The sequence below is a fragment of the Myotis daubentonii genome, chromosome 1 (genome assembly GCF_963259705.1).
Source record: "Myotis daubentonii chromosome 1, mMyoDau2.1, whole genome shotgun sequence".
Lineage (NCBI taxonomy): Eukaryota > Metazoa > Chordata > Mammalia > Chiroptera > Vespertilionidae > Myotis > Myotis daubentonii.
The window spans coordinates 1,407,960-1,418,889 of NC_081840.1; the positions used below are offsets into that span (position 1 = coordinate 1,407,960).

General features: G+C 65.0%; 2 protein-coding genes across 4 annotated transcripts in view; one reads left to right on the top strand and one right to left on the bottom strand.

Moving 5' to 3' along the window:
* CDC42BPB (CDC42 binding protein kinase beta) overlaps window positions 1-1,581 on the top strand; it is an 86,079-nt gene extending 84,498 nt beyond the window's left edge. For all 3 annotated transcript variants that reach the window (XM_059685798.1, XM_059685779.1, XM_059685789.1), the window contains one exon: window positions 357-1,581. In XM_059685798.1, the coding sequence (XP_059541781.1) occupies window positions 357-488 (132 nt within the window). In that variant the 3' untranslated portion in view covers window positions 489-1,581. The remainder of the gene's footprint in view (window positions 1-356) is intronic.
* A 1,497-nt stretch (window positions 1,582-3,078) lies between these two features.
* AMN (amnion associated transmembrane protein) lies at window positions 3,079-10,458 on the bottom strand. Its single transcript, XM_059685867.1, has 12 exons — window positions 10,346-10,458; window positions 9,627-9,745; window positions 9,475-9,519; window positions 5,391-5,478; window positions 4,864-5,081; window positions 4,593-4,730; window positions 4,378-4,486; window positions 4,204-4,286; window positions 3,844-4,018; window positions 3,591-3,768; window positions 3,342-3,414; window positions 3,079-3,266 (listed from the first exon to the last, which is right to left on the bottom strand). The coding sequence occupies exons 1-12, from the start codon at window positions 10,395-10,397 to the stop codon at window positions 3,177-3,179; spliced, it is 1,368 nt and encodes a 455-aa protein (XP_059541850.1). The 5' UTR covers window positions 10,398-10,458; the 3' UTR covers window positions 3,079-3,176.
* Between the last annotated feature and the right edge of the window lie 472 nt (window positions 10,459-10,930).

The following is a 10,930-nucleotide window of genomic DNA, read 5'->3' on the forward strand; positions in this document are numbered from 1 at the left end:
TTGCAGTGGCCGGGGAAGCGGGCAGCCTGTTCACCTCCGGCGCGGGGCTGGCTGTGGGGTTCATGGTCACCCTTCGCCCTGTGGGGAAAGGCCCCTCCCCTCTTCCTGGAGCATGCAGCACGGGAGTGTCGTGTCTGGGACTGGCGACCACGGCGTCCGGGTCTCACTGTGCGGGGCACCCCCTTTGCCGCCTTAATTACTGTCATTGTGGGGCCCGGCTTGGTTCCTGATCTCATCAGTGTGTGCTCATCACAGGAAAGGAGAGAGCAGGTGCCCCCACAGACACCCAGTCGGGCTGGGCTCCCACTGCGCAGGCCCTGGGCGATGCTTCTCACGTTGTCCCTTTGTGTTAACAGCCGGATTCCGATTCCACCAAACACTCAACTCCTTCCAACAGCTCCAACCCCAGCGGCCCGCCAAGCCCCACCTCCCCCCACAGGAGCCAGCTCCCCCTTGAAGGCCTGGAGCCGCCGGCCTACGACGCCTGAAGCCGCCGGCCACCACCTCGTCACCACGGGCCCAGGAGCCGCATGGCTCCGATGCCAGTGCCAAGACTGAGCTGACCCCTAGTGTTGTCCACGGAGATGCAGAATGACTTGTAGATGAGACGCAGAAAACTATTGTAACGTGACCGTTCATGCCACGCTGCTCAGGGCCGTGCACCTGACCCTTCGTCCCCACCAGACGGGTGGGAAGGTGCCGGGCCCGCAAGGCTGCCGCTCAGACCCCGCAGCCCTGGCGCTCTGCTTGGGAGGCAGGCAACTCTGCCGGACCGCCTGCTCCTCCCCAGCACCGTCCTGGAGCTGGAGAAGGTAGGAAGCCATGTCATCCAGCGTCTAGTCCTGAGGACAGGAGCACGGAGGCTGGCCCGGCCTTCCGTTCACTAGCTGTTGCATCGTCTGCTGCAGAAGTCTTGCTGCTGACCTTGGACCATGGACACAGGCCTATGAGGGACGCCGCCCGGCCTGGTGCCCTGTGTGTGAGTCCCTTCCTGGTCACAACCACAAGTCACCAGTACCTACTACTGTGAAGTCGGCTGTGCTGTTTCCCACTCGCTTCCCAGCTCCCGCCTCCATGGAGCAGGTGTCCTGGTGCAGCCAGGCCCCGCCCACCGGCCCGGACTCCCCATGGAGCCGGGTTAGCACCTGTGGGGCCCTTAGACGCCCTCTGCACATCGTCCTCCCCGGCCTTTTTTCACGCTCACCTCCCCGTGTCGCGTGCGTAGCCAGGTCTGTGGCCGTCCCGGGAGAGGCCGAGTCCCTGGCCAGTGCACAGCGCGTCTCAGCCAGGACGCTGCTCCCCGCTGCCCGGCAGCTCCTGGGATGCTGTTGACGGCGAGCACTTCCTGAGGCGGCACAGTGCGCGGCTCCAGCGGGCCCGTGGGCACCAACGGGCCCGTGGGCACCAACCCAGCAGCTGCCCGCCACCCACCCCTGGGCCTCTGCTGGGGCTGGCACCTGCTGGGGGTTCTGGTTTTTACTTTTTTAATGTAAGTCGGAGTCTTTGTAATTATTGAATCACCGTGAGAACATTTTGAACAATTTACCTGTCAATAAAGCAGAAGACAGCAGTTGTAAAGTTCCCACCGTTTGTCTGAGTGTCCGGGTGCCCCCGGCAGTGCCGGTGCTGGGAAAGTGCCCTCTGCCATTCCCGTGCCGTGGGGCAGGACTGGCTGGAAGGGACCTCTTGGGGGAAGCGGTGCCAGGCAGGTGGCTCCCGGCCCAGAACAGCAGAGAATCCTGTCCACCCGCAGGCGCTGGCCCCTCGATGCTGCGGGACAGGCTGGGGTGGTGACCACATCGACTCTGGCCCAAGAGGGTCTGTTTCCCTCAGGGCAGGGTGCGCCTGGTGGGTTGGGGGGTGTGCCCTGCAGAGCCCCCGGGAGCTCGGTGACAGGGCAGTGACAGGACCTGCCAGAGGCAGCGCCAAGCCAGCCAGCACCCAGCCTAGAGATGGCTAGAGCTCCCATCTCGTCCCCCAGCGAGGCCAACGCCTCTAGGCGTGTCACTTAGCACCGAGGCCCTACGCACTGGGGGGCTCCCTCTGGGGGGGGCTCCGTGGCCACAGTGGGGAAGGAATTGCAGAAGTTGTAGGAGCTCTGGCTGCAGAGTTCTGCCCCAGGGGGTTCACACCCTGTCAGCTCCCACTGGGCCAGTCCCATGGCCCTGCCCTCCCAGGGAGCAGACTGCAGTCCTCCCAGCCCGAAGCAAGCAGCTGGGGAAGGGAGCCCTGCCAGGAGGGCTGGAGTTAGGGGTGTTAGGGTTGGACCTGTGTTAGGGTTTACATTAGGGTTAGATCTGGGTTTGGGTTAGGGTTAGGGATACGGTTAGAGTTGGACCTGTGTTAGGGTTAGGGTTGGACCTGTGTTAGGGTTAGGGTTAGGGATAAGGTTAGGCTTGGACCTATGTTAGGGTTAGGGTTAGAATTAGGGTTAGGGTGGGACCTGGGTTAGGATGAGAGTTAGGGTGTAGATCCTGGCCCCTGATGTGATGTCGCCACAGGAGGTCAGGGTGGTGTGTGTGGATCCAGGTGCTGGACCACTTGTGGTGCAAGTTCACACACAGGCAGCCGAGTGGTTTTTTTCTGCAACTGGTGTGTGTGTGTGTGTGTATGTGTGTGTGTGTGTGTGTGTATGTGTGTGTGTGTGTGTGTATGTGTGTGTGTGTGTGTGTGTGTGTGTGTGTGTGTGTGTTTGGGGGATGTCCCCAGAACCACCCTCAGAATGGGGAGGGCAAGGCCTGGCTGCGACAGACACAGCTCCCCCCTGCAGCTGCCCCTGCCCCCTGTCCCTGCACAGCCACTGAAAGGGACATGGGGGTCTCGGGTGCCCACCCCTGCCCCTCCCGGGTCCTCGGCACCAGGGCAAACCCCCTCCCTTCTGGGTGCTGTCAGCCGACAGGCAGCCTCCGGCCTGCAGGCCGTTCACTGCCCTTGGCGGTGGCCAGGCGGCCTGTGGCCAGCGCTGAGGACCCCCCTTGCGGCACCACGGAGGGCGCCCGCGGCCCTCCCAGCTCCCAGCAGCCCGGGGACGCAGCGGTGTATCCACGGAAGCGGGTGCAGGAAACCCCTTTATTGGCGGCACCCTGCGGGGCTGGCAAGAGGCGGGCACCCCGAGGCTGTGACCCGCATGGGCCATGGGCGAGGCGGGGCGAGGGCAGGTCAGGCCGCCCGGCCCCTCAGGCGTCCGTCTCAGTCGCACTGAACAGCGGGTTGACGAAGTAGCTCTGGCTGGTGCTCTCGGCGGCCATGGGTGCAGGTGCCGGGGGCTGCGGGGGCGCAGTCAGGGCGTCGGGCGTGGAGCCGGCCACGGGGAGGCCCGCCCCCAGCCCCCCGCGACGCACCTGCTGCACGGAGCCTGCCACGTCGAACACCGGGTTGTGGAAGCCCAAGGGCGTCTCCTCGCGCCTCCTCCACCTACAGGTGAGAACCCCTTGAGCCCCGCGTACCTGAACCCCCTCCCCCTCCCCGCTACCACCCCCCCCAGCGCACCCGAGCCGAGCCCTCCGCCCCGCGTGCCCGAGTCCCCTAGTCCCCTACCCCAGCCCAGCCCCGCGTACCCGAGCCCCCTACCCCAGCCCAGCCCCGCGTACCTGAGCTTCCCCGCGCGGTGCAGCAACAGCGCCCCCGCCGGCAGCACCAATAGCAACAGGAACAGCGCAGCTGCCAAGCCGCTCGCGAGCCCCACGCGCGACCCCGGTCGGTGCAAACCGTCCCCGAGGGGCGCGCCCGACTCCCGGAAGGTCGCCGACAAGACCCCGAGGGCCTCCCCTGCCACGGAGAGCCGGGCTCAGTCTCTCCCGGGCGGGCGGGCGCGGGGACGGAGCTGGGCCGGGCCGCGCTTACCGTGCTCCGCGACGTCCGCCAGGAGGGCCCGGGCCAGCCGCCCCGCGCCGCCCGTCTCGGGCCCGGGCTCCGCCAGCACCACCTGGATCTCCGTGTCGGCCTCGCCCGGGGCCTCGCGGGGCTGGGGCGGGCGCGGCACCTTGGACACGGCCACCTGCAGCGCCTGGTACTGGGGCTGGGGAGGGCACAGGGTTGGCCCGGGAACTGCGCCCCTGGGACCTGCGGGGACGCGGGGGGGAGAGGGCGGGGGGGGGCAAATGGCGCCCGAGTGGGCGAAGCGTGGGCGCGCCCATGAGGAGGTGGAGCGGGCTCCAGGGTCCCCGACAGGGGAGGTGCCAGGCGGGGCAGGGGCGCCATTACCAAGGTCAGGAAGTCGCTCAGCAGCCGCGCCCGGTACCGCGCCAGGTCAAAGGCAGGGCCGTGGGTCAGCGACACGATGGCTCCTGCAACAGGGGAGGAGGGGTCGGCGCGGCGCCCGGGACCCACGGGGTGGCCCAGCCGCCCAGCGCGCAGGGTCCGAGCAGGGGCGCTCACCGCAGAGGGCGCAGCATTGCCCCTCGGGCCGGAGCGCGTCGCGGCAGGCGGCCGGCGGACAGTGGCCGCCCGAGGGCCGGAGCAGGGCCGCGCAGACCCAGGGCTGCACCTGCAGGCGGGAAGCCGGCTCAGCGCGCAGGGCGAGGCACGGGGCAGCCCTGTCCCAGCGCCAGCCTCCCCCCGCGCGGAGCCCTCGCCGCCGTGGGTGCCCTCACCTCGGCGTTGCCGCAGACGCAGCCCGACGGGGCGGCGCAGGCCTCGGGGCGCACGCTCAGCGCGCCCGGCCCGTGAAAGCGCAGGCGGCCGGCGCGGGACGCCAGAAAGCCAGCCAGGTCCTCGTCGCGCGTGAACTTCTGCGGGGCCAGGTCACAGCGGAGTCACAGGCCGAGGAAGCGACAGCGGCTGAGCGCTCGGGACGCGTGTCCAGACCGCGGGGGTGGGGGCGCCTGGGGAGGAGCCCGAGTCCCGCCCCGCACGGCCCCTCACCTGGCCCAGAGCCCAGACGCTGCCCACACGCAGGGCGCGGGCGCCCGGGCCGAGGCCCACCCGGAAGGAGGAGTCCGGCGGGAAGACCACGTCATCGTGGCGGCAGGGCACGCGCTCGACGTCCAGTGAGAAGAGGCCGCGCGCCGCGTCCCCGGAGCGCCACAGGCGCGGGTCGTGCCACGAGAAGCGGTCGGGGTCGAGGAAGCGCGCGGGGGCGCCTGCACCAGGGGACACGTGTCCCAAAGGTCCGCGGGGACGCGCCCTCCGCGCAGACCCCGCCCCCGTCAGGCCACGCCCCCACCGGGACGACCCCCCTCGGGACAACGCCCTCTGCTCAGGCCCCGCCCCAGACACGCCCCAACCAGGCCACGCCCCCACCGGGGCGACCCCCCTCGGGACAACGCCCTCTGCTCAGGCCCCGCCCCAGACACGCCCCAAACAGGCCCCGCCCCCAATTGGGACGACCCCTCGGGACAACGCCCTCTGCTTGGCCCCTCCCCCAGATGCCGCTGCAGCCGGGGCCTCACCGGGGCCGCAGTCCGGGTTTACGCTGGTGTCCGCGGCACTGAATCCTGCCCCCGCGGCCAGGACGAACTCCCCGTCCAGGGGCAGGAGCTGCAAGAAGCGCCGCTGAGGAAGGACACGTGGCGGCCCAGGCTCCAGAGGACCCTTGTGGGCGCCCACCCCGGGCCGTGTCCAAGGCCGAGGAGCGGGCCGGCGAGGCAGGCCTGGGGTGGGGTGTGTCCCCGCTCTGGCCGAGTCGCAGACCCCGAGGGAGCAGGGCCGCGGGCCCAGGAGCCCAGCTACCCTGAGACCTGGGAGCACGGAGAGTTTGGGGGGACATTAGCCAGGGCCACTGCCTCACCCGTCACCCCTGAGGAACTGCACAAGCCAAGGGCTCGTGGGTTCCGAGCACCCACGTGCTGGGAAGTCTAAAGGCCCCCCTGGACGCTGTGAGGGAGGGAAGGGGTGCCAGGGGCGGCCTTGGAGTCCCCTCTGGCTCCACTGTGGCAGCCCATTCACCGGAACATTCACCTACAACCCAGGCCTCAGGTGTCAGAGGAAATACAGCAGCGGGAAGGCCAGGAGCCAAAGGACGGACTGGCCCCTCCCTCTCCCTTCCGAGCCCCAGGATCCTGCCCCTCCTCCTGTTGACCCTCCTGGGGGTTGGGCTGCGGCCCAGGGCCCAGCCTCCGGCCCCCACTTGCTGGGCAGGCCTGCTCTTCAGCTGTTCCCAGGCACCCACTGGGAAGCTGACACCCCGAGGGGCACGAATGTGAGGTCCCAGGCCAACTACTTCCACACCTGAGGGTGCAGCAAGCCAACCCCGCCCACACCCAGGGGGAGCCTGGAGCAGGCCGGCATGGCAGCCTCCGGCCTCCAGGGCAGGGGCCACTCACTTTTGTAAAGAACCAAAGGGAAAGTATAAACCGTGGAAAACATGATACTTGAAAGGAAGAGCACAACAGGTGAGAGAAACATGAGTCTCCATGCAGCTGAAGAACAAACACCAGGCAACCTGGGCCTGATGCCAAGGAACTTTCCAGAAGGCAGCAGTGAAGGCCTGAGAGAGAACCCGCCCCCCCAATCAGGACAAGCTCCCACTCAGGGATAATGCGGGGCCTCCAGGCCCTTCCCACAGACTCCCCTTCAACTTCCCGGAGAGATGGGAGGGTCCAGATTGAAGTGTCAAATTCAGATCCAAGGGGTGGGGGAGGAGAGAGAATGTTTGAAGAAATAGCAAAGGTGACTTTTCCAGATTTGAAGAAAGAAACCAGATGGAAGGGCCTCATGGACAGCCTGCGGGAGCTAAGGAAAGTCACACCCAGACACGGGGCAGCAGGCTGGGCCCAAAGACACGGACATCCTAGAAGCTTCAGAGAGAAAGACCAGGTCACAGGGAAAGAAAAAAATTCAGAAATCAGTTTCTCAGCAACAACAATGGATTCAAAAAGCCAATCGAATAATATTTCATATATACTAGAGGCCCGATGCACGAAATTCGTGCAAGCGCAGGCCTCCCTTCCCCCAGCTGCCAGCACCGGCTTCTCTCTGGCATCCGGACCCAGGCTTCCCTTGCAGCCCCGGCTTCGTCCAGAAGGTCATTGGTCTAATTAGCATATGATGCTTTTATTATTATAGACTAGAGGCCTGGTGCATGAAATTCATGCACTGGGGTGGGGGGGGTCCCTCAGCCCAGCCTGCCCCCTCTCACAGTCCAGGAGCCCTCAGGGGATGTCCTACTGACGGCTTAGGCCCACTCCCCATGGGGAGCGGCCCTAAGCTGCAGTCTGGCCATGGAGGCTCAGAGCAGGCGCAGTGTGTGTGTGTGTGTGTGTGTGTGTGTGTGTGTGTGTGTGTGTTCGCTGGGGACCTGCCCCCAGCCACGCCGCAGAGGCTTGGAGCAGGCGCCCCTCTGCGTTGATCTCTCAGGCTCCGGGCCGCACCTGCGTGCTGTTCTCTCAAGCTCAGGGCCGCACCCGGCTCCTCCTCCTGAACTGGTTGTGACCATTACAGAGTCCCGACCTCATTTACATATTACTTCTTTAGATAGATAGATAGATAGATGATAGATATAGATAGATAGATAGATAGATAGATAGATAGATAGATAGATAGGAAAAGAACTTTTCATCTAGAATTTTATATCCAGACAAACTCCCATTCAAATGCTAGAGCATAAAAAAGTGCCCTCAGGCCTAAAAGACATCAGAAGGTTGCAACACGGGGACCTGTCCTGACGACAGGCTGGGGAAGGAGAGTGGGAGGGCCCAGGGCTGAAGAGATGGGAAGGGGGAGTGAGATACATTGGTAATGCTTATTATTATCTTTTTAAGTTTTTTAAAAGCTGGGACTGAAATGTGATGGGGAAGGGGGAGACCAAAGGAGTGGCATGCACTGCAGAGCTCATGTGGCAAGGGACGAAACGGAGAGTGAAAAGCTTGAGAAATCAAAGGACCACAAACTTAACATGAAGTCTATCCATTTCTAGAAAAGTTTAAAACATCAAAATGGACACAGCAACCAACAGAGAATTTGAACAGGCTAGCAAGGATGAAAGATATTAAAATGTTGGCCAAAGACCTCCTATTTTCAAAATACCCAGTCCACATGTTTTTACAGGCAAAGTATACCAAACTCTCAATGATTTCTTCTTACAGAAATGGTTATGGGAAACAGAAAGGAGGACTGGAAACTGCCCAGGCCATTTTATGAGGCCGGGGTGATCTCAATTCCCAAACCAGGTGAAGGACATTCCAAGATAAGAAAAAGTACAGGCCCATTTACTCATAACGGACATGCAAACGTCCTAAATAAAGTACTAGTTCACTAACAGCAACAGTGTGTTTTGAAAATACATGGTGTTCAGCCCAGCCCGTGTTGCTCAGTGGTTGAGCATCAACTCATGCACCAAGACGTCACCGGTTCCATCACCGGTTCGATTCCCCAGTCAGGGCACGTGCCCAGGTTGCAGGCTAGACCCTCAGTAGGGTCACAGCGTCACTGGCGCGGCTGGGTGTGCAGGAGACAGCTAATGGATGTGGATGTTGATCTCTCTTTGATGTTTCTCTCTCTCCCTTACCCTTCCTCTCTCTCTAAAAATCATTAAAAACATTAAAAAATACAAATGCATGGTGTTCAAAGGGTTCATGCCCCAGGAATGCGGGAAGGCAGCCTGGGACCTGCGCTGGTGGGTGTGTATGCTGGTGCCCCAGCAGGTGGCAGTGAGAGCCTTGTGCTGGGCAAGTCAGTCTGGCTGAGGGAAGGCAAGAGGGCGCGTTTGAAGAAGTGGCACCTGCGCCCAGCGGGAGGACAGTCTTGCAAGGATGGCTCCGCCTCAGAAGACCTCACCAACAGGCCAAATAACGGAGGGGAGAGAAGTCACATCTCATCGACGCAGGAAAAACCCGGAAAAGCCAGCAACCTGCTTGTGATTGCTACACACTGCTCGCAAACTCGCTCTGGCCGCAGCGCATTGGTGAGAGCGTCACCCCCAGGCCAAGCTGTGGCTTGATCCCGGTCAGGGCGCACACAAGCAGCCACCAATGAAGGCGGGACAGCAAATCCATGTTTCTCGCTCTCAAATCAGCTTTAATTTTTCAAACTGCTAGCAAACTAGCAGTGGGACAGAATTTCTACAACTGGATAGTTTTTGTACCAAACCCGACAGCAGACTGGGCAAAGGGTAGAAACGGGAGGGGCAAGGGGCCCAGGAGGAAAAAAGTCACAGGGAGAGGCTTCCAACCTGAGGAACACACATTAAACCCGGGGTGTGGGGGGGGTGGGGGTGCTGAGCGCTGTGGAGGGCCGTTCAGCCAGGGTGGGAGGTCCCTCCACCTCCCACGGGGACTCCTGGGCCATCGCCCCTGTCCCTTAGCCCCTGACTGTTCCCACCCCGCAAGGCCAATGAGGCTGCAAGGATCCCTGTCTCAGCCCCGCCCCCACGTCCTAGCCCCGCCCCAAATCCCAGCCCCGCCCCCACATCTCAGCCCCGCATGTCCTAGCTCCACCCCCACATCTCAGCCCCGCATGTCCTAGCTCCACCCCCACATCCCAGCCCCGCCCCCATGCCCTAGCTCCGCCCCCAAATCCCAGCCCCGCCCCCCTCACCATGTTCGAGACGCTGTGACCTCCTCGCACCAGGACTGACACCATCTGCGGGTAGAAGGAGAAGCGGCCTCAGCGGCGGACCCACTGGGCCGACACCCCCCGGACCACGCGGGACCCAAGGTCCGAGCCTCCTCCCGGTTGGGCCCAGGCACCTTGTCCGCCGGGAACTCCACGGCGGCGCCTGCGCAGGGGGTCCGGTTCTGGCTCCAGTTGTCCGCATTGTCGAAGTCGGTGTTGGGGACCCAGATTTTGTAGGCGGCCCTGGTCAGCGCTGGGGAGGCGGAGGCTGAGTGCTCCCCGCGCCGCTGGCCTGCGGGGCCCCCCCAGACTTCCCGTCCGGGGATGCGGGGGGGGACGACCTCCCCGGTGAGGCGCGGCGGCGACACGGGGCCCACAGCCAGGCACCGAGGGGTCCCCGCGGGAACCCGCCCCGCCCTGAGGAGCTCCTATTGGCTCTGCAGAGCCCGCTCAACCGTGCCCTCCCCCAGGACGCCCGCCCCCGTTTGGCCCGGAGCCGGAGCAGAGGACCCGGCGGGGGAGAAGGGGCGGCAGGAAGGGCGGGGCGGGAGCCGGGACTGAGACGGGACAGCGGAGCTGCAGTCCCTCAGCTCCCGGCGGTGGGCGGGCCCCGAAGGGGAGGTCAGCGGCGCCTCGGGAGGAGAAACCGAGGCAGCGGCGGAACCCCGCGGACTCCCGTGCGCGGCCACCGCTTTCCGCGGGGATGAGGGCGGCGCCAGGGCAGGCGGGTGGGTCTGGCCGGGCTCCTCGCCCCCCCGCCACCTGCGGGGCCGGCTGCTGGGACGGAGCCGCCCGCCCCCGGGGACCCGGGCCCTCGGGCCGGGAGCCGCGCGGCCCCAGCGCGCCCGCTTACCGCAGAGCTGCAGCCCCAGCAGCAGCCGGCCCAGCGCGCCCCTCGCGCCCATCGCGCCCCTCGCGCCCGCTCCGCCCGGCGCCCAGGACTTTGCCCGCGGGGCCACGTGACCGGGCGGGCGGGCGGGGCCGCCGGGCGGTTACACATTCACCCGCAGGCCGCCCGCCCCGGCCGCGTCCGGTTCCTCCGAGGGCCCGCGGCCTCCTCCCCCACGTTCCGCCCCCTGCCCACGAAGTGGGTGTGTTTGGGGAGAAGACCTGGGGCTCCCCCTTCTCTGTCCGGGTGTGGCTGGTCAGCACCTAGTCCGCCCACCTGGGGGGCTGGTGTCCACTCCGCCAGGCGGGCCCTCCTGCCTCCCGGCGGGCGGGCTGTGGCCCCGCTGATGGCGGGCAGGGCGAGCACGGGGCGTGGCGGAGGGTGTTGTGCTGGTTATGGACGAGGGCGATGGATGGATGGGAAATAGTGAGCGAGTGAAGGAAGGAATGAGCGGTTGGTGATGGGGCGGATGTTGGGTGGGAATGGAGGGGTGGGTGCAGGGGAGGTGGGTGATGGAGGGTGGGTGGTGGGTGGAGAGGGGAGGGGGTA

Excerpts from the sequence above, each read along its gene's own strand:
- AMN (XM_059685867.1), bottom strand. The coding sequence starts at position 10,397 with ATGGGCGCGAGGGGCGCGCTGGGCCGGCTGCTGCTGGGGCTGCAGCTC. Across the intron at positions 4,287-4,377 it reads GCAATGCTGCGCCCTCTGCG|GAGCCATCGTGTCGCTGACC; the intron begins GTGAGCGCCCCT and ends CCCCTGTTGCAG. Across the intron at positions 3,769-3,843 it reads GGCGGACGTCGCGGAGCACG|GGGAGGCCCTCGGGGTCTTG; the intron begins GTAAGCGCGGCC and ends TCTCCGTGGCAG.